The following is a 21,809-nucleotide window of genomic DNA, read 5'->3' as shown; positions in this document are numbered from 1 at the left end:
CATCTTCGACAGTATTCAAATTAGGAGTTTTTAAAAGATTTCGTGACTTGAAGAACTCGATAAACTTTAACTTCAAATCCATTTTCCTTTTTCTACCTAACGAATACTTCAATATACAAATAACTTCTCATCAAAGTATTTCGATAGATAGAAAAATCGAGCATCTTGTCAAATTGACAAATATTTGAAAAAGGGTCATACCAACCAGCATCTTCCTATAGAATCAAAAAGCTTAGGAGCATCCCAATAAACCCAATTGGCAAATTCTGTGTCAGATAGAGTTAATATCCCAAAGTCATGGGGGCATGGACCAAAATTTTTGCTTTAATTCCTGAGATCTGATCAACTCGGGGCAATACTTCGACTAGTTTTATGCAACAATTGCCTAAGCCTATAATACTCGGTAGTTGTAAGAAAACTCATAAAATCTTAATATCCTTGGGTCTAAGCCTATAATACTCAGTCGTAAGAAAACTCGTAAAATCTTAATATCCTTGGGTCTAAGCCTATAATACTCGATAGTTGTACGAAAACTCGTAAAATCTTAATATCCTTGAGTCTAGCCTATAATACTCGGTAGTTATAAGAAAACTCGTAAAATTTTAATATCCTTGGGTCTAACTGATTCTCAAAGTCCTTTCAAATTTTCACTTGCTCCAATGACCACTAACTCAGCTCCCACCCCCAACACCCTTTACAAACCACAGACCCACAAATAAAATTTTGTAACTCGATCCTCCCCTACACCAGCCAAAGTAAAAATTGAGGTAAAAATTGAGATACTGCACTTAATGTAACAGTTCAAGCCCATCGCTAGCAGGTATTATCCTCTTTTGGGCTTTCTCTTTCGGGATTCCCCTCAAGGTTTTTAAAACGCGTCTATAGGGAGAGGTTTCTACACTCTTATAAAGAATGTTTCGTTCTTCTCTCGAACTAATGTGGGTTCTCAAATGAAGCATAAGAACAAACTAAGATCTTACTGTGGAGAAAGAGATTATCCTCTTTTGGGCTTTCTCTTACGGGCTTCCCCTCAAGGTTTTTAAAACGCGTCTATAGGGAGAGGTTTCTACACTCTTATAAAGAATGTTTCGTTCTTCTCTCGAACTAATGTGGGTTCTCAAATGAAGCATAAGAACAAACTAAGATCTTACTGTGGAGAAAGAGAGAGATACCTAAATTTACTTCTACCTATTTCGACAGTTTTTCCAGTTTTTCGACTAAGCTCCCGAACTGCCTCTAAATTAAACACCAAAGACTATCCGAGTTAGGAACAACACTAACTACGGAGGATATCTAAAAGGATAATCTAATGTAACGATTTATGGTCTATAATTGCTGAAAAGTTATGTTGAAAGAGAGATTCTACAGAGACAGCCCAATAATCTGCCATTACCAGAGTATGAGACATCAAAAAGAAGGGAACAAAAAAAAGAAAAGTAAAGCACTCTGGTGCAGAGATTATAGAAGTATTTACTAGAAAAATATGGGATGTCATCTCCCTGGATATGTGGATAGTTGCTTCCTCCTTCTTCACTGCCCTCCCATCTTCTCTCGTATCTTATATTGCAAAGAAGCTGGAGCACAATCCAATGGCGTTTCTCCTGTGGCAGTGGCAACAATGAATCATTATGCAATATCTCAGCTTTCTCTTAGGTAATTATCAAATAGTGTAACATGTTATTCGGTCCTATCTTGTACTATACACCGACAAACCATAACGCGCTAAAAAAGAGCCATTCATCTCGCAAGATCCAGTGACCTTTTCTTTTCGTATCCCTTCTTAAGAAACGTTGACAAGTAGTTAGTTACCTTGAGCATTTTTGTAGTCCAGGCTAGCCCCGCTTTCAATGAGGGCAAAAACAATATCAGTCTGATTAAAGACCGCCGCCTACATCCAAATGAAAATTGATCGGAATATTATACCTCTAAACCAGCATGAATGCTATGTTCTGCTGGGGTGGGGGGGAAGAAAGAGAGATTTTATACCACATGCAGCAAAGACAGTCCTTGTTTGTCATGGTAATTTGCATCTACGCCCTGCCAACATGAGAAGAGTAAATAATTCTATTATTGTAACGACCCAATTCTATTATTGTAACGACCCAGATCCACCGCTAGCAGATATTGTCCTCTTTGGGCTTTCCCTTTCGGGCTTCCCCTCAAGGCTTTAAAACGCGTCTGCTAGGAGAAGGTTTCCACACCCTTATAAAGGGTGTTTTGTTCTCCTCCCCAACGAATGTGGGATATCATAATCCACCTCTCTTCGGTGCCCAGCACTCATTCCTTTCTCCAATCGATGTGGGACCCCCTCCAAATCCACTCCCCTTTGGAGCTAGCGTCCTTACTGGCACATTGCCTCGTGTCTACCCCCATTCGGGAAACACCAAGAAGGCTGGCACATCGTCTGGTGTCTGGCTCTGATACCATTTGTAACGACCCAGATCTACCGTTAGCAGATATTGTCCTCTTTGGGCTTTCCCTTTCGGGCTTCCCCTCAAGGCTTTAAAACGCGTCTGCAAGGGGACATCACAATTACATACTTTGATTTTTTATGAAGGCATTTGGTACCTCGCTCAAAAGTTTCTTGACAGCAATAGTATCACCATTCTTGATAGCTTCCCTTAACCCCTGTAAGAAAGTGAAATTCTATAGATGAAGCAGAACTTTAAACCCTTTCACAGACACGAAAGGAATATTAAGACGATACAGACTATATACCTCGCCACTTGCTTCATAATTAATCCTCGATTCATCTGCTGCAAGATTCCTGTTTAATAATATAAATTACAACTGCAGATTAAGATCGGACTTATCCTCAAAATCAATAATACGAGCGATAAAGCGAGTATATACCAAAGAATGATAGCAATGAGAAAATATGCCACTTGACCCAAGTCATACGAACTCATCAAGGAGTGTGATAAACTTAACTTTTCCCATGTACAGGGCATGAAAGAGAAGACAGACACAAACCTATTAGAATAAAACAGATTGCTAACATACCGAAGCTTGCTGTTGGAGGTGGATCCTCTATTCCTTAGATTGGAATCACTCTTCTTTGGTTTTGAATTGTACTGAGTAGAGGTGGAAGCTGTTTTCTTCTGCCACAAGAATTATCAAATTCCATGAGGGGCACAGCTCATACATGAGAACTAGAAATTACTAATATTAAAACCTGCGAAGGAACTGCTTCTGTTTCCATAGACTCGACTGGTGTTTCACAAATACATAATGGCATTCCACACTTGCAATCTGAAATGCCGAACGCAGGTTGATGCTCCACAGCTGGTTTAGGCTCAGAATTTACATCCCCATCAAGGTTTAGTTTGGAAACTGTGTCTGCAACTTGATCGACTACAGCTAACGATGGTGGTTGACCAACTTCTCTGCATCTGTAATATGGCAGACTCGATAAATTCAGTACGCTAGGTTCAATCTATACATTGAATCATAGAAGGACTGACCGGTGCTAAATGCTAGGTTCAATCACTGCATAAAATTGAGCGCTCAAAGGATACCTCTGAGACGAGAACAAGAATTTAAGGGGAAACGAGGGAAGACAAGGACTTTCCAAATCTGTATACAATTTTTTATATCTAAATCCAAGAGGAACGAGCTGATGACTGATCTAAGAGCTTTTATGCTTCATCCCACAAGCAACAGCCTTCATATCACACAAATATCCAACTACCTCATCATTGGTGGTTTTGAATTACTTTGAGCCTTTAAAGAGCGTTCAAAGAATGTTTTAGAACGTAGGTTTCAATTTCACTCATTCGTAGAGGATAAGATGATCAGGAGCGGAAAATTTCATCGTCGATGAAATTGGAAACCCACTGAAAATTTCAATGGTGCCTTCACATGAAAGCTAAAAAATAAGAAATAGAATATAGTAAAAGTGCAAACTCCATGAACAACATGCATTGATGTAGGCACCGTCTTCAACAGAAACAATGACCAGAGATTCTACGTCCTGAATATCATCCATAAACAGGTTCGAAAAGTTCAAAATTTCGGGATTCTCGTACAAACCAAAGTCCTTGGTACAAGAACGCCTGATTCCAGTTGGGATTTTTAAGCTTCTAATCTTCAGTTTTCAAGTATATTTATAGGAAAAAATAATATAGAACTCGAATCCTCTAACAAGAAATTTCAAGTTCAAGAAGCTGCAAGAAACAGTTAATAACGCATGGAATCATTCCATTTCAGTTTGTACTAAGCGCACTTTAATTCTGAGCTTATTATTTATGCAGGATGAAATGAATTATCAAGCAGACGTTAAGAAATACATCCTTTCTTGAATAAATGCTCAAGGAAAAGAAAGTATGACAAAGCGTATGATCAAATTTATACATGACTTACTGAGAGGAGACATTGAAACAGTCACCACAAACTCTAACAGAGGATTGAATACCGAACTGCGGCAAGGCCTGAATTTCCCACAAACAAGAACGTAAATATACCAATCAGATCGCAATAAGTTCCCTATTAGCAAGCCATCAACTAGGAGGAGGAACGAATAATACCATTTGAAAAGAAGAATGTTCGTGGCACAACGTCCTTCCACAGCATCGGCAATGATGCTGCAAATAATGATTTGAAGAGAAAAAAACACAGAACAATCGTTTAATCTCAGCTCGAAAAAGAATCGGAATCAGTCATCTATGCAATAGCTCAATCTGAACGATGTCATCAAAGTCGATTAAATTATAGGGGAAATAGAATTTGGTACCCTTCGCCGGAAGGTGTTGAAACTGCATTTGCAGACATCGCAGCGCGCTGCTTCCTGGAAAGGAGGAGGCTCCACCGACATTTTTAGGATCTCCGCCGATCGATCCTCTCAATTGCTCGATTCTCCGATTCTTGTATTGATGCTTTCGATCAAATTTGACGGTGAGCAACCACCGTCATGTCCGCCGGAGTGTAGTGATCCTCCGACCTCAGAACTCAGTCAAATGCTCCGTTTTGCAGAGCTCAGAAAGAAACTGGTAGCGGATCGCCTCTGAATTCCTCGCAACTTATTACAATAAATAAATCAAATGTCTTATCCAAATTAACAATTATTCCAAATAAATAATAAAATCATCAATTTTCTTCTTCTTTTTTTTAGACTAAAATCATCAATTCCTTGAATTTTGATTATGAAGGTTTTTCAAAATGTGATTTTCTTCCTCTTAAAATCATTCTTTTCATTATTATAATTTTACCATTTTTGTTTAGCTAGATGTCATTAATTTAGATCCTATAGTTGATTTCCAAGAGATAGGTATGAATAATAAATATCAAATCTATCATAAATAAAAATGAAATTACGACAAACGACGTATGATGTTGAGCAAATGGATTATGCGTAAAAAATAATGCTTTAGACAGCTCTAACGTCCATATCCCTTAGTCTCCACCCATTTGTAGAAGAGAGGTGGAAGGAAGAAATCATGCAACAAAGGAGAGTTCAAATGGTACATCGAACAGAAGTCGTGGCTTTCACGCTACTCAATCCCTTACTTTGTTCGAGAGGGGCTTTTTTTTCTTTAATAAGGCTCGCTCCTTGCGCTCCCATCTTTTGGCTTCCCTCAAATCACGAATATCTGAAAGTTGGTTAAGATCCATCTCTTGTTTCAATCAGAATGAGTCCCTGCGACATTGACGGACTTTCACCAACCATGGACTATTAAGGATTGCATCCCACACATAATCTAAGTTCGATTAGTTTCTGACGAGGGGAGAGCACTCAACCATAAAAAAAAAACAAAAAAAAAAAAGTCAAAATAGTGTTTATAAGCTTAAAAGATTGTGAAATCTTCCATTGAAAAATAAAATTTGTGCTAAAACGGTTGAACAGACAAATTTTTACACCATTCCATTCAAAAGCAGCTTCCAAATCTGGAAAGAACAAGAACAAGAACAAGCCTGTTCATTAACCTTTGAACATTGAAAGTCTAGTATTATTACCATTGTTCATATGGTTGCATAAAGGTACTTGAAGAACAAAGTTGAAGGCACATCAAAATCAATTCCACAGATCTAAGACTCCAATCCACAGAAAAAAAGGATTCTACAGCAACAACCACATCTGCCGATTACAGTTTATGACTATCCTCACCAGTTTTTCATCAAACGCCATACATTCAATGCGCGCTACGTAAAATTCCATGCATGTAACCTCCAGTCATTACAAACGACACGAGAGATACGATACCGGCTGGAAATATCTTCCCCGAATTCTTGAAACGAGATCCCATTACTACCAGTAGCGAAGCAGACAGGCCTGTAGATTAAGAATAAAAGCAAGTTGAGACGGGTTTGATGAAACGAGGAGATTAAGTTAAAACAATGACCTTATGTATAATCATTCTAAGCTACTCGTGTGGAAGAGGAAATATTGAAATGAAACTAAGCACTATTTTGCAAAGTTTCGACTGAATCGAAACAGTCCAAACTCGTATAAAATGGCTAAAAGCCGAAAAGCAAGCAAACGGGATAGCTGCAGGTAACTTAAGAATCTGAAAGCCTTCCATGGGCCAAGCTCATTACAAGATTCTCAATCTTCACCTTACATTTCATTCGCTATCCTATTCCCTAGTTTAAAACCGCTAAGCACTATCGAGTCCCACAACTAACACGGAAGGAAACTCCAGATACCCATATAGCTAATGAACCAACTATCCTAGATGCCTACACTACTCATAAATAAAGTATCGCCTTGTCCTCGAGATGATGAACGTGGTCCATCCCCATTCTTTATCAAGGCTGATTTTTGTCCTCAGTATGGAAGGTCATCTCAACACAACGTACAGTATCAATAGAGTGGAGAGGGGAACGAAACATTATTTATAAGAGTGTGGAAACTTCTCCCAAGCAGACCCGTTTAAAACTTTGAGGTGGAGCCCGGAAGGAAAAGCCCAAAGAGGACAATATTTGATAGTGGTAGGCTTTAGCTATTACAAATGGTATCAAAGCCAGACACCGGGCGATGTGTATCAGTAGAGTGGAGAGGGGAACGTAACATTATTTATAAGAGTGTGGAAACTTCTCCCAAGCAGACCCGTTTAAAACTTTGAGGGGGAGCCCGGAAGGAAAAGCCCAAAGAGGACAATATTTGATAGTGGTAGGCTTTAGCTATTACAAATGGTATCAAAGCCAGACACCGGGCGATGTGTATCAGTAGAGTGGAGAGGGGAACGTAACATTATTTATAAGAGTGTGAAAACTTCTCCCAAGCAGACCCGTTTAAAACTTTGAGGGGGAGCCCGGAAGGAAAAGCCCAAAGAGGACAATATCTGATAGTGGTAGGCTTTAGCTATTACAAATGGTATCAAAGCCAGACACCGGGCGATGTGTCAGCGAGGACACTAGGCCCGAAGGGGGTGGATTGGGGGGTCTCACATTGATTGGAGAGGGGAACGAGTGCCAACGAGGATGCTGGGCCTCGAAGGGGGGTGGATTGTGAGATCCCACATCGATTGGAGAGGAGAACGAAGCATATATCTGCTAGCGGTGGGCTTGAACTGTTACACCAAATATCAATAGACAATCAATAATATCTTGTGTTTCGCTATTGAACAAAGCTCAACTAGACCCCAACGAAGGAGAGGATGTGGACTGAGCCAAAACAGCTGCCACCAAACTATTTCTCATCAAGGACAAATGAAATAACCGAGAGAATAAATAGCAGCAATGTTTATCCTCCAACCATCTATCCTCCCAAAAAAAACGTTTCTGCCATCTCCAACTAAGTTACAAACAGCAAGAGAACAGAACGGAAGATCCTCAACAATACTTTTTCAAGGATTTCTGGATGTGCCTTTGACTTGAGCTCCACTCAAAAGGAGACCCATATTTACTCACTATAACCTTTTGCCACAAGGAATTGGATTCTAGATGAAACCACCACAACCATTTGACCAACAGAACATTATTGCAGGGTAACTTGATTCTAAATAGGGAGAGTTCAGGATCTAAGGGAAAAAAAGGATCATTGTGGTGAATTGTCCGACTATGGGACGCGATGGAGAGATATAGTCCTCTCAAAAGGCTATTGATATTGTGATTTCTCTTGATATTGCAATACATTTCCTTCTATCTTTCTGATACTTGTGTTTTCTTTCTTTTTGGTATTCCCAATGTGAGAGCTAAGCAATTGAGTTTCCCCAACAAAGAATCCCGACAGCACAACTTTTGCTATAAAACTACAGATAAGAAAGGTGAACTGAGATGAACTGAGAACACGACCAACATCGAAGGTTATACTCAAAATCTCATAATCTAGAAATAATTTGGACCACGTATCTGTAATGTAGACTCATATCCAGCTTTGATTGCATCCCAATCCCACTTGGCAACAAATTGATGCCAAAACACTATCATTTCCGCTCAAGAATTCTTTTCTAAATTCTGACTCCATTTTAAAGAATGAATGCTCCGCTACTAGTTTTCAAGAAACCAGGCCTTATATAGAATGACCAAAATAAGAAGATACAAATTGTCAATAAGATCAGAGGCGACTCAAGGAAACTGGACCACGACCTAAGGGAAGATTAACATAGAACTCTCAATATTCTCCTCATGTTTCACTTACCACGCTTTCCTTTGTATTCAACTGCCACTGCCACTAACAAACTCCACAACAAACACTCTGAAAACTCTGGCAAATCCATATAACTAGTCTTTGAACGAATTAACCGGGACGCTTAATAGTGTTTCCATAACTAATTTCGTCGTTTCCTATGAAAGACTAGCAACCAATCTACTTTGGCGTAGAAAACTTAATTATGGACACACTCGAGTTCGTTCCTTTCCATTAAACCAAATTTAATGTAAAGAAGAGGGGAGAACTTGTTATTCATAGCTAGAAATTGCATATACATCCCAAAACGAAGTGTATCTGCTCATTGTTTCTAATAAGGATTCAAGAACTGGAAGTTCCCAATAGGACAGTTTATATCAGCTATGTGATAAGGAAAAACGTATGACAATCGAGGTCCATTTAATAATCATTTGATTGTTAGTTTTTTTTTGTTTTTGAAACTTGTGCTTGTTTTCTTGCAACCTCTTTGCATTGGTCTTCATCTAACAATTGAGTTTCTAGCCAGGTTTAAAAAATAAACACAAATTTCTAAAAGGTACTTATTTTTTAGTTTCTAAAACTTGTCATGGATCTTGAAAACATTGCTAACAAAACAATAGGACTCATAAGTGAAAACAGTATTTATAAACTTAATTTTCAAAAGCCAAACAAGTAATCAAACGGGAGCTAGTTAAGAGATATAACCAATCCTTACCAAGACCCAGAGACGATGCAAGAACAGGGTTGCTGGGGAGCAGTTTATAAACGACAAGTAACAGTGAGGCTGAGACTCCCCCTGCCATGAGCGACTTTTGGCTGCCACTTTTCAAATATCCCATTAAGCCGCCAACTGCGAAGTGAAAAGGAGAAGGACTGAATTAATATTGCAACCAAGAACAATTATAATACATTCCGTATGAACATAATTGACACCTTCGCTTCAAATTTACAACAACAACAACAAAAAAAAAAAAAAAAAGGAAATAAGTAATGGAAAATAGAACCTCCTACTAGTGCTGCATATCCAAGAGTTAATTTCTGCGACATTGACAAAGCTTTCTTCCGGCTGCTGTCATTAGATTCCTCTCCCTCCCCGCTATTGCCATCATTATCGCCTCTACCACCTTTACCTCCGCCGCTACCACCTCCTCCATCGCCGTGAATCCCTTTATCAGAAGAATCACCGCCAGTGGCGTCTGGATAAATCTCGATGTCATTTTCAGAGTCGGTCGCACGGATAGCAGATACTACTTTCTTACAATCAAAGGAAATCCCTACGGAAAACATGAAATTCAGAATGTGTTTCAATCATCGCATTAATTAAGTAATTAACTAACATTAAATCTAGATGACGATCCGAAACGGATAAACAGCGCAAATCTACGAAGAGTATCAAATGATGCCGTAAAAACACGATTGCTTACCTCTACCGATTGTAGATTGAAATTGCAGGCGTCTAATTGAAAAATTGTTGCTCCTCAGAGCTCCACCGACTCGCGGCCGGAAAACTAATGACGCCTGAGACACTCCGGCTAAAACCTCCGCCATTTTCCTTCTTCCTCCAGAATCCCGTAAACCTCCAAATGGGTTTTGATTTTCGAGCGAAGACTGTGGAAGTCAAATATATATATATACATACATACATACATACATACATATATATATATATAATTTTGTCTGAATCATTTCGAGCAGTTGTAGATTATTGAATTCTCCCAATTCCACCTATTATTAAATTAGAAAAAAAATTATTTATTTATTTATTTATTTATTTCAACCTTTCTTTTGAATTTTATTTAATAATTTTTATTTAATGAATGGTGTAAATTGAAACGATCATTAATTTAGAATTTTAAGTCATCGAATTTAAATTAATTTTTTACTATAAAATAAATAAATAAATATTAGCGCCAATTTTCCTTGGTTTCAATCTCATAATTTATTAACACTAAATATTAAAAGTATAGGGAAAAAACGCAATAAATGAATTTTAAAATAATAATTTATAATATCCTAGTAATTTTGTATTTAACTTTTAAGAAATATTTAATATATTTCTAAATTTAGAGATATATAGCAATTTTTTTAATTTTTAATTTTATGTAATAAATTTATGAAATATTAAAAAAGAAAATTCGTTGGCAAAACTCAATCTAATATTTCAATTTTGTGTTTAATAAGTTATTAATTAATGAATTTATGAACGAATAAATAACATATTAAACACAAAATTAAAAATTTAATAATGTGTTTGATATACTCTTTTAAAATTAAAAAATCTGGTATAGATTTTTTTTTATAGCATTTTCCGTAGATTCATTTTATTTTTCTTCATCGTTCTTAGTATATTCATAATTTAATCACGAGGATAGTATCATTTTTGTTTAGTTCATTAACATTTGAGAGTGAGAATTTGAAAACGCTCGTCAACATGCAATCAATAACTTTTGAAGCTCACTCCATCAATCAAAAAACACTTGAAAATCCTTAAAAAGAAGTATATAAAAAAAACACCCTAGTTACAAATATCCCGAGACAGGTATATCAATTTAAAACTAGCTTAACTGGTCAAGACGTATATCATTAAGCAAAAAGTTAGAGGTTCAAATCATTATTGATACTCTTACTTAAAACTCAACTGATATTGAATAACTTTCTCCAAAAGTTATACTAACAACCAGTGTAACAGCTCAAGCCCACCGCTAGCAGATATTGTCTTTTTTTGGGCTTTTCCTTTCAGCTTTCCCTCTGCTTTCCCTCAAGGTTTTTAAAACGTGTTAGCTAGGGAGAGGTTTCTACATCCTTGTAAAGAATGCTTTGTTCGTGGGATCCTACAATCCATCCTTCTTCGGGCTCAGCGTCCTCACTGACACTCGTTTGGTGTCTAGGACAATATCTACTAACAGTGTGGGCAGTAACGGCCCGTGAGCAAACAATCTAATAAAGGAGAGAATGGTAATTGCAACTGAAATGAACAAAACACACCTGAACTCACCATTATTATAGAGTGACAATTACAAACATATCTCTTTCCCCTCTCTGCCTTATGTTATTCATGGAAGAAGAAGAAGAAGAATTAAGCTTCTCAAGCATTTTCCATAGCCTCTGCTAATCTAGCAGGATGGATTATTCAGACTTGAACCAGAAAATCAAGACAGGAACATACCAAACCACACCGACCATAATTTGAACTCTACTTGAACACATGCGTGCGTGTAGATCTACACAAACACTAAAACGAATAGTTCACCACGAGCCCCGGGGGCCGTGTATATACTTTTACCTGTGAGGCGGATCCACGGTCCTAACGTTCACGCCTGTCATTCCTTCAATCCTATCCTTGGTGATCTCCACAAAATGTCCCACAATTTCATAGAACTGTTTAAGACCTGACAATGGGAGAATGATCGAAGAACGATCCGCCCCTGCAACCTGTAACCGATATCAGTTCGATGAATTACATACCAAGAAAACGAAGAAATGAACCATGGGGTTCAAAACAGACAGAAACAGATTAACTAGACATCAAATTCAGGCTGTTGAGCTCAGTTTTGTAGATCATTACCTCAGATATCCTCAAGAAATGACCCCGGTTGTTACTTCCGAGATCGAAAAAGAATCTTTTCTGATCAGCTCGGATAACTTTTGAAACACCCAGATTGCCCATGTCATCTTGAGCTGACAAGTCTACTTGTCTATCTACATTCAAGTCAGAGGTTGGAGCAGGTTGACTACTATGACCTGATATGAAGCCTGCACCAACATCGTCTGAAAGTCCGACAAGATGTTCTGAATGTTCAGAATTTTCCTGGTTTAGGCAAAAGAAAACAGCACGAAATTACGTTAACCGAGAAACGAAGGAAGTAAGCCCATGAATGGCACGATGAGAAGCTAGCCATGAGCAGCAGAAACCTGATTGGGCAGCATGAAAAGCCTAGATGCTTCATTAATTTCTGCCAAAATGTTCCTAAATGCAGACCATCCCTCGTCCCGGTTGCTTCCAGCAGGAACGATAATGGTGCTGCGGTTTCGACTAACAGAAGCTTCAGATACCTGCCCAGTTGACACAATTTGAAATTCCAATAGCCACCTCTATTTACAACCCCACAAACCAGATTTGAAAAATCTCTTTTTTAGGCACCAAAAGAAGAAGGGAAAGGAGTTCAGCCAAAACACCAATTATCTGTTAAACAAGGATAACAATAAGAGTAACTGGAGAAGTTCCCCAATTCTTAAAATCCTCATCTTAAGCTTTACAATCTAAATCCTAATTTTGATAACAAGGGCCAAATAAAATGTCAGCCACGTCATTAGTTTCGGTGCCTGATCACATTACTGTGGTCAAGTAATCCATTCCGAGAACAATAATCAAAAACAAAAATTAAGGAGTTATGTGCAAGAGGGAACTTAAAGTGTGCAGGAAATGCTTGCAGCTCTATACAAAATATAATTTAAGACAGGAATGGAAAATAGATTTATCAGCAGATTCAGAATGAAAAGCTAAACATGATGGCTTCCTCCTCCATTTATGAAATCTCCTAGTTGGCAAGTTCCCAAGTAATCAGGGTGTAGACACTACTTACAAACCATGCTTCAAAAATAAATTAAATCAAGCCACACACGACTGTATGAATCAGTTATAATGTATTAGTGGCACAGAGTTTGTAACGACCCAAGCCCACCGCTAGTAGATATTGTCTTCTTTGGGTTTTCCCTTTCGGACTTCACCTCAACGTTTTTGAAACGGATCTGTTAGAGAGAGGTTTTCACACCCTATTAAAGAATGTTTCGTTCTCCTCCCCAACCGATATGGAATCTCACGGAGTTGGCTCTAGTGGAAGCATATGAAGCATTGATGACACACTTCTTGGGTAATATTGCACATTTACATGTTATAACCTTTTATACATCCAACATCAAGATGGGAATCACACATGTACAAGAAATAATAAAATTAGACAAGGCTGTGATTGAAGTGAAGTAAAACTAATGAATGGAGAACCTTTTTTAAATTCGTCGCAGACGTAAAATCTGGAGATTTCAGTAAATAATGTTCGAAAAGGAACTTTCTAGTTTGTGCGAACTCATTATACAAGCATATAATTGCATGTAAGTACTCGAGTTTCACGTTTAACATGAACCTCGATTATGTACTCATGTTGCTGAGAAAGTGTCTTCGTTATCAATTTCCATAAAACTTTCTTCAAAAAAAATAAAACAAAATGCACAACTGCATTAATATCATTATATGTTACATAAAATTATATATACTAAGAAAACATTTTCTATATTCCATGTCCTTAACATGGCCATGCCAATGATTTGAACAGTCAGGCGCCAACATGCTCATGCCTTTTTGTTTCCTAGACTTTCATAAGCCTAAACATTTTGCTAATAACCTTTGGCTTCTCGTAACTACGCCAATGACCGAAACAGATGAATAAGTAATCGAAACAGATAAACGAAAAAAAAAATTTGAAAAAAGGAAGAAGAACCAAAGAAAGAAAAAGAAAAAGTGAAATCAAACTGTTCAGGAATCTCTATTAATCATTGTACAGTTCATATTTGGAAAAACGCATTTGGAAATTTTGTCAAATGGAAGCTATAAGTGTAATCAGGAAAACAAAGAACGATTTTTTAAAAAGGAAACAGAACATGGAATATGATGATACCAGTAAGGTCAAACCCAATAATCGTATGAGCTAATTGTCTATGCATTTTAGGAAAATGACTTAAGTATTTTAGGAATAAAGATACCTAATTATTTCAGGAAAATTATTTAGATATTTTAGGAATAAATTGTATAGCCTCGGCTATAATACTCTTCCACCCTACCAATGTTTTTATCCCAAAAAAAATACAAAGCACAGACAAAAGAAATACAAAACATAGAGTACAATAGTTGCCATAGTGTCATGTAAACTCTTCTTGATTGGTGTTAATAAAAAGTGCGAGTGTTTCCTACCAAGAGTTATGTTCAATGTGACCGCTTAATGAACACATAGTTCAATTAATTTCATTCTTTTCCTTCTCTCGTCAGTGTTCATTTCTCGGGCGCTAAAAACCGTAAATACAAAAGCTGTAAGCTGAAGAACAGGGCAGAAGTAGAACTTCAACCAAACAAAAACATCAGGACAATATCATCAGGAGAAAAGATATGCAGCAATGTCAGATTTTTCTGAAGAACAGTTGCAAATTTTAAGGGAAATTCCAGACCAACAAGACTAATCCTATTCTCCAATCTATGCAGATTCATCCAACAATGATTTGACAGAATCAAACAGCAAGAAAAGCAATTTACCTTCAAGAAACGACCCCTCCGATTCTCGCCGATGTCGAAATAAAACACCTAAAAGGCAGGATGAGTACACAAAAAAGGTAAAAATCGACCACTAGAACAGAGAGATGAATCAAAAAGCAGAAGAAATGAAGAAGAGAAACAAAGATTGCCTTTGTGTCGAGCTGCAATTCCTTGCTAAAAACCTCTGGATCATCGGAATTGATATAGTAATTGAAGAGATCTAAGAACCATGGAATCCCAGAGAAGGGAACAATGATCGTTGACCTTGTAGCCGATGTTTTCTCTGATATCTTCAAATATCGGCCTCTGGGATTCTCCTTCAGATCGAAGTAGAAAAGCTTGTGTTCCACCTGCAGCGTTTTGCACATCAGCTCCACGTCGTTCCCTCCGCCGCCGCCACCGCCGCCCGATACTCCTCCCGCCGCCACGCCGCCGGCTGTCGTTCCCCCAATTCCCGCTCCCCCTCCGCCGGAATTCCCCTCCATCTCCCACCCCCCAGCTCCGACTCAATTTCTACTAATAATTCCCCGCGACTGCGAGTGTGTAAAAACACGACAAATGTAGATATACAAACTCATCCAAAATCGTAAATATTTGCAGGTAATTATCAAAAAATTATACCACAATTTCGATTCAATACACAGAGATTCAAACGAACGAGCCCCGATTCCAACAGAAATCGATGCAAAAACCCCCCCAAATGGCTTCAATACAACAAGATACCATAAAATACCTCAGAAACCTAGAAATGATAAATCTATGAAGTGAGCCCCATTAGATAAAGATAGAGAGAGAATGAAAATTTCGGCAAAAGGGTTCTGCAAAATTAGGGTTAGGTAAAAAAATTTAAAAAAAAAAAAACGTTACATCAAAAATTTGTGATGGGATTTTTGGGCTTTTAAGTGATGAAATTAAACGAAGATGAAGAACAACAACAACAAGAACAACAAATTTCGAAGATGATTTTTCACAGAGCCGTATACCCGTGATTCCACTGTTCAATGATATTGACAATCTTCGAAGTCAACTTCGGTCAAAGACTGAGCTCTTCTCTTCTGATTACAGTGGCCAATGGCAGCATCCTATGAATGGATTGATACTCAAATCTCTCCACCCGCCAGAAAGAAGAAGAACCACAATAATTTTTATTTATTTATTTATGATTTATATTTTTACCTTTCTTTCATGGAATTTGAGCGTCAAGAACACCATGGAAGTTCGTTAATATAGTTATAATTTAAGATTTCATTTATGATTTATTTTGTTATAATTAAGCTTTTATTCTAAAATTTTAATAATTCAATCTCTGACTTTCAAATGGTTAATCAAATATATAAATTTATTTTGTTACACGTTAGAATTTGACATTTAGATATCGTTGCAAATTGTCTAAATATTTCATATGCTTGATGATCGTCCTAGCTGCTCGAAGGTATATTTAATTTCATATCGACTTCTCGAAGAAAGGAATATTCTCCTACTTTTAGCTCACGTTAATTTGTCGGATTAATTGGTTGAACGTGTCAGGTTTAAATGTCACGTTTCCATAATAAGAGCTCAACCAGAGGTTTCGTACGCTCGAGGAGCCTCTTACCTACTTGCTGACACATTTAATTTCCTCTCGACTGAGGGAATGTGAATTCTCTTACTTTTAGCTCACATTAAAGAGTGAGACTCAAATGTCACGTTTCCATAGTAAGAGCTCAACCATATATTTTGTATGCTCGAGAAGTCACGCTCTTATTTTATTAAATATGTCAAAATTCTCCAGCACACTCAATAATCAGGTTCTGTTATTAGCCGATCCTGCATCTGTAATGTTGTTGAAGTGTGGCGGGTTATATTTGTCAAAGATTTTGGATAAGGTCAGAAGTGACCTCAACGTTGCTCGTTCACCTTGACAAGTTGTGGCCTAACGAGGCCTCACACTTGCAAGTCGTATTGCCCGCAACAAGACAAATACCGAAAATATGAAAAGACGTAAGTGTTAGACGACTAAGTTTAGGGCATGACTCTGATACTATGTTAGACTAACACGACTGTTCATTATGATATTGTCCCGTTTGAGTGTAAGCTGGGAGCATGCTTTTTAACACTCTAATGGCGTCGATTCTCCAATGAAGGCTTTGAAATGCGTTGGTCCCTCTCCCGCCTCTGCAAATCGTCTTCTTCCTTCGTTGAATCCACCATTTTCACAGCCCCTTTTGCGTTAACTTCCCTTCTCAGCAACTGCCGCGACTCTCGCCACATTTATCAAATCCATGGCTTCATGTTGCACAGAGCTCTCGATCAGGACAATCTCCTCCTCAGCCGATTCATCGATGCTTGTTCATCTCTTGGTCTCTATTTATATGCTTTTTCCGTCTTCTCAAACAAAACCCACCCTGATCTTCGTCTCTACAACACCGCCGTTAAAGCGCTATCGCAGACCTCCTCACCCATTAACGCCATTTCGCTTTACTCCAGGATTTTGATTGAGGGGTTGCGGCCTGATTCGTACACTATTCCCTTTGTTTTGAAGGCCGTCGTTCAGTTGTCCGCCGTTGAAGTGGGGCGGCAGATTCATACCCAGACGGTTTCTTCGGGTTTGGATACGGATGTGAATGTTGCTACTTCGTTGATTCAAATGTATTCCTCTTGTGGGTGTGTTTCTGACGCTCGCAAGCTGTTTGATTTAGTTGATTTTAAGGATGTAGCTTTGTGGAACGCCATGGTTGCTGGGTATGTTAAAGTTGCAGAGCTTAACAGTGCGCGTAAGGTGTTCGACAAAATGCCTCAAAGAAATGTGATATCATGGACTGCCTTGATTGCTGGGTATGCCCAAACCAATAGCCCTGATGCAGCGATTGAGCTCTTCAGGAAGATGCAGCTTGAGAAAGTGGAGCCTGATGAAATTGCAATGTTGGCTGTGCTCTCCGCTTGTGCTGATCTGGGTGCTCTTGAACTTGGGGAGTGGATCCATAACTACATTGAAAAGCATAGTTTGTGCAGGATTGTTCCATTGTACAACGCCCTTATAGACATGTATGCAAAATCAGGCAACATAGGAAGAGCACTGGAAGTTTTTGAGAACATGAAGCATAAGAGTGTCATAACCTGGTCCACCATGATTGCTGCCATGGCTCTTCACGGCCTCGGAGGACAAGCTATCGACATGTTCCTTCGAATGGAGAAGGCAAGAGTCAGGCCAAATGAAGTAACATTCATAGCAATCCTATCTGCTTGCAGCCATGTTGGAATGGTGGATGTGGGTCGTTATTATTTCAACAGAATGCAGTCAGTATACAAAATTCAGCCAAGAATTGAGCACTATGGCTGCATGATCGATCTGCTGGCTCGTGCTGGCTATCTTCAAGAGGCACAGGAGCTGTTTCAGGACATGCCATATGAAGCAAATGCAGCGATATGGGGGTCGCTTCTTGCTGCTTCCAATACACATAGGGATGCCGAACTCGCAGAGCAGGCTTTGAGGCATCTAGCTAAGCTAGAGCCTGAAAACAGTGGGAATTATACGCTTTTATCCAACACATATGCTGCTCTTGGCAGGTGGAATGAATCTGGGATGGTGAGGAAGGTGATGAGAAATGCAGGGGTAAAGAAGGCTCCTGGTGGAAGCTTTATTGAAATTAATAACAGAGTGCACGAGTTCCTGGCTGGAGATCGGTCAGAGTCTCAGTTACATGGGATTTATCCAGTTTTGTGCAACATAATTGTGCAGCTCAAAATGGCCGGGTCATACCCAGAGGAATGGAGTAAGTTTCTTAACTACGATGAGTGATATGAATAGGCTTCGACAAGAGTTATCTATTTGATTGTTGAAGTTCGTATTAAACTCGAGTGTTAAGGTATTAAAAAACTACATGTTTAGGTGAAGACGAGAGTTTTGATTCTATATCTATTTGATCGTTGAAGTTGGAATTAAACTTGAGTGTTGAGATATTGGAAAACTATATTTTTAGGCGAAGACGAGAGTTTTGATTCTGTATCTATTTGATCGTTGGAGTTGGTATTAAACTTGAGTGTTGAGATATTGAAAAACTACATTTTTAGGCGAAGACGAGAGTTTTGAGTTTGTATCTATTTGATCGTTGAAGTTTGTATTAAACTTGAGTGTTAGAGATCTTGAAAAACTACATTTTTAGGCGAATACGAGAGTTTTGATTCTGTATCTATTTGATCGTTGAAGTTTGTATTAAACTTGAGTGTTAAGATATTGAAAAACTACATTCTTAGGTGAAGATGAGTTTTGATCGTGTATCTTTGTGATCGTTGAAGTTTGTATTAAACTTGAGTGTTGAGATATTGGAAAACTACATTTTTAGGCGAAGACGAGAATTTTCACTTTGTATCTATTTGATTGTTGAAGTTCATATTAAACTCGAGTGTTGAGATATTGGGAAACTACATTTTTAGGCACGAGGGTTGGTTTTCACTTTATATTTATTTGATCTTTGTATTAAACTTGGAGTGATCGATGAAGTTTGTATTAAACTACATTTTTATGCAAATGTATTATTGAATGAGAGGAAAAATAGAAAAATGTTAAATCATATATTGAAGTAAGATACGAATACATGGAGAAGTGGAGAACGGCAAAATGAAGGAAGATCCATGGATCGACCCCATCGTCTCCACCTTGTAGGAACTACAAGATTATCCAAAGGACGCCTTCAATAACTAGGGGTCGTGGATCACCGTAGAACCTCATTCAATAAGTAGAACGCATTAGCTGTTATGATTGGACAATAAGAGTTAGATGAGTGCAATCACTCGTTATTAAAACCAACATTCTTTAAGATTAAAGAGGTGGGCAAAAAGGGTCCGTGTTAAATAAAAATAAAATTAAACATTTTAAATAAAATAAAATATAAATTAATGATAAAAATATAAATTTCTCAACTTATAATTATATTTTTATTTTTATTTTTTATTTTTCGAAAAACATTTGTTATTTCTTAATGGGCCTGCTCCGTCTCTTTCTTCCTCTTTTTAGGGTTAGGGTTTCATCTCATCGCTCTATAAATAGCTGCACCTATTGTTCTTCAGAGCAAACTTCCGCAGACTCTACCGAGCGCCTCTCGTTCATCGTCTCCATTTTTCAATCTCTGTTAGAATAGATCTCTGAATCTTCTTTGAAATGTGTTCATAAGTTTGATTTCTTGTTAGTTGAATTAGCAACGGAGAAAGAAGAAGCCTGATATTGCAAATTCTCTGATCTGCCTTATCTTCATATGGAGAAATCGTAATCAGTCAGAGAATCTATCGTTAGGCAATACGGAAGGTCGGTATGCATAGATAATTATGCGTATTTCTCCCTTTAGCTCCGAGTTTCCTCGTTCCTGTTCTTGGAACGATAGGATTTTTCGGTGACAAGGTAGATACATTCTAGTAATCCTTCTGATTTCTTCGTTTGAATTCTGATTTTGCTCATTTTCTGAGGATTTTTATAACTGATTTCGTTGATGAGTTTGGTGTTTTCAACTATTGCATTTGGAAAAATCGTAATCAGTCAAAATCTATCGTTAGGCAATACGGAAGATCGGTATGCATAGATAATTATGCGTATTTCTCCCTTTATCTCCGAGTTTCCTCGTTCCTGTTATTGGAACGATAGGATTTTTCGGTGACAAGGTAGATACATTCTAGTAATCCTTCTGATTTCTTCGTACGAATTCTGATTTTGCTCATTTTCTGAGGATTTTTAAAACTGATCTCGTTGATGAGGTAGATGTTTTCGACTATTGCTTCTGAAATCTGCGTTCAAATCTCGATGTTTCTTTCTTCCTATTGACGTTAATTTTAAACCGGAGGTTTTTGATGTGAAGGGATGAAAAAAATCATTCGGATTCCCAATGATAATACATGATATTACAACCAGCTACTTCTGATCACATCAAAACTGCCTACTTCCTTTTTCTCCTGATTATCATTTAAACGTACGAATCACCAACTTTTTTTAAATTTCTTTTTCTGCTTTGTATGTTTTTTCAATTAACGGGGCCGGTGATGTGATTATAATATTTGCTACTCTTGATGGGATATTATCCCATTTGATGATACTAACCACCAAGATCTCTGAGGCCATTTTTGCAGACTCAAGCTATCACCAACTACAAACTTTTTAAAAAATTTGAAGAACTGATCTTATTATTATTATTATTATTTTAATCTTATGTTTCTTCAATTCTTTTAGTTTTCTCCTTTTTCCGTCCAAAATTAGATGTAAAAAACAAATCATCTACAAAAAAACAAATAATTCATTAGTTTAAAAACATAAACACGATAATTAATAATCAAATGAACATATGGATTTGCCTTTACCCCATTTCACTAATACCAAAATACCACTTTTTAACTAATAAAAATCAAACATGATTAAAAATTCATAATTTTTATCAGAAATTGTGGATAAATATAAACAAACTGAAAATAAAGTTTTGAACAAACTAAATATGAACAAACTGAATAGAAAGTTTTGAGGGTGCAGAGAAGAGAAACAACAAAATCTTGAGAAATTGATCGAATTTTTATTTTTTTAGTAAAACTGAACATGTACGAACTGTAGAAGAGGACCCTTTCTAAATTAATACACTAAAAGATTTAACCCATGTCAACGAAAGGATGGTGTTTATTTGATGATTTAAATTAAGTTACGTGCCATGGATGGGGTATATAGCAGATATCAATCGTGTACAACATTCAGCCAGTAACCATTTTATAAACTAAATGTTGATTCATTCCCTTTGTTCTTGAAAATATATAGCCCATGATAATTGTATAAAAAAACAAACAAAATTTCTCTACTGTTCAAGTTATGAATATAACTAACTCGAACAATAAACTAAATTTATCAGTGCCATGGATTTGACTATGGCATTCATCTAATTCTTTAAATTTGTAATTGGAAGTTCTAAAGGAGAAATGGTATGACTTTACAGAAGC

The 21,809-nt window shown here is 37.5% G+C and overlaps 4 protein-coding genes and 2 non-coding genes across 7 annotated transcripts; 3 read left to right on the top strand and 3 right to left on the bottom strand.

Annotated features, from left to right (window-relative positions):
- Nucleotides 1-1,307: 1,307 nt before the first annotated feature.
- On the bottom strand, nucleotides 1,308-5,107 carry LOC111780717 (uncharacterized). Of its 2 annotated transcripts, none has more exons than XM_023661194.2 (10): nucleotides 4,733-5,107; nucleotides 4,527-4,583; nucleotides 4,363-4,430; nucleotides 3,176-3,392; nucleotides 3,004-3,098; nucleotides 2,719-2,767; nucleotides 2,569-2,628; nucleotides 1,987-2,037; nucleotides 1,810-1,888; nucleotides 1,308-1,601 (listed from the first exon to the last, which is right to left on the bottom strand). In XM_023661194.2, exons 1-10 carry the CDS (start codon nucleotides 4,811-4,813, stop codon nucleotides 1,531-1,533), a joined length of 828 nt encoding a protein of 275 aa, XP_023516962.2. In that variant the 5' UTR covers nucleotides 4,814-5,107; the 3' UTR covers nucleotides 1,308-1,530. The 2 variants fall into 2 exon arrangements, with proteins under 2 accessions (XP_023516962.2, XP_023516961.2); XM_023661193.2 differs by having other exon boundaries at nucleotides 3,004-3,101; nucleotides 4,733-5,097.
- An 810-nt stretch (nucleotides 5,108-5,917) lies between these two features.
- Nucleotides 5,918-10,183, bottom strand: LOC111779608 (protein FATTY ACID EXPORT 2, chloroplastic). The gene is made up of 4 exons (XM_023659687.2): nucleotides 9,991-10,183; nucleotides 9,571-9,840; nucleotides 9,282-9,416; nucleotides 5,918-6,268 (listed from the first exon to the last, which is right to left on the bottom strand). The coding sequence occupies exons 1-4, from the start codon at nucleotides 10,112-10,114 to the stop codon at nucleotides 6,129-6,131; spliced, it is 669 nt and encodes a 222-aa protein (XP_023515455.1). The 5' UTR covers nucleotides 10,115-10,183; the 3' UTR covers nucleotides 5,918-6,128.
- Nucleotides 10,184-11,537: 1,354 nt separating this feature from the next.
- Nucleotides 11,538-15,781, bottom strand: LOC111780198 (transcription factor Pur-alpha 1). Its single transcript, XM_023660532.2, has 5 exons — nucleotides 15,017-15,781; nucleotides 14,868-14,915; nucleotides 12,479-12,619; nucleotides 12,132-12,374; nucleotides 11,538-11,998 (listed from the first exon to the last, which is right to left on the bottom strand). The coding sequence occupies exons 1-5, from the start codon at nucleotides 15,350-15,352 to the stop codon at nucleotides 11,846-11,848; spliced, it is 921 nt and encodes a 306-aa protein (XP_023516300.1). The 5' UTR covers nucleotides 15,353-15,781; the 3' UTR covers nucleotides 11,538-11,845.
- A 1,171-nt stretch (nucleotides 15,782-16,952) lies between these two features.
- Nucleotides 16,953-19,194, top strand: LOC111779727 (Pentatricopeptide repeat (PPR) superfamily protein). Its single transcript, XM_023659848.2, has one exon. The coding sequence runs from the start codon at nucleotides 16,999-17,001 to the stop codon at nucleotides 18,643-18,645; it is 1,647 nt and encodes a 548-aa protein (XP_023515616.2). The 5' UTR covers nucleotides 16,953-16,998; the 3' UTR covers nucleotides 18,646-19,194.
- Nucleotides 19,195-20,685: 1,491 nt separating this feature from the next.
- Nucleotides 20,686-20,760, top strand: LOC111780751 (small nucleolar RNA R12). Its single transcript, XR_002812893.1, has one exon. It is a non-coding gene; the product is annotated as a small nucleolar RNA R12 (small nucleolar RNA).
- A 105-nt stretch (nucleotides 20,761-20,865) lies between these two features.
- LOC111780750 (small nucleolar RNA SNORD24) lies at nucleotides 20,866-20,950 on the top strand. Its single transcript, XR_002812892.1, has one exon. It is a non-coding gene; the product is annotated as a small nucleolar RNA SNORD24 (small nucleolar RNA).
- The last annotated feature ends 859 nt before the right edge of the window (nucleotides 20,951-21,809 follow it).

This window comes from Cucurbita pepo, chromosome 18, assembly GCF_057944985.1.
Source record: "Cucurbita pepo subsp. pepo isolate OVF chromosome 18, ASM5794498v1, whole genome shotgun sequence".
NCBI classification, from domain to species: Eukaryota; Viridiplantae; Streptophyta; class Magnoliopsida; order Cucurbitales; family Cucurbitaceae; genus Cucurbita; species Cucurbita pepo.
The sequence above is the reverse complement of the archived record's forward strand: the minus strand, read 5'-3'. Positions and strand labels throughout refer to the sequence as shown.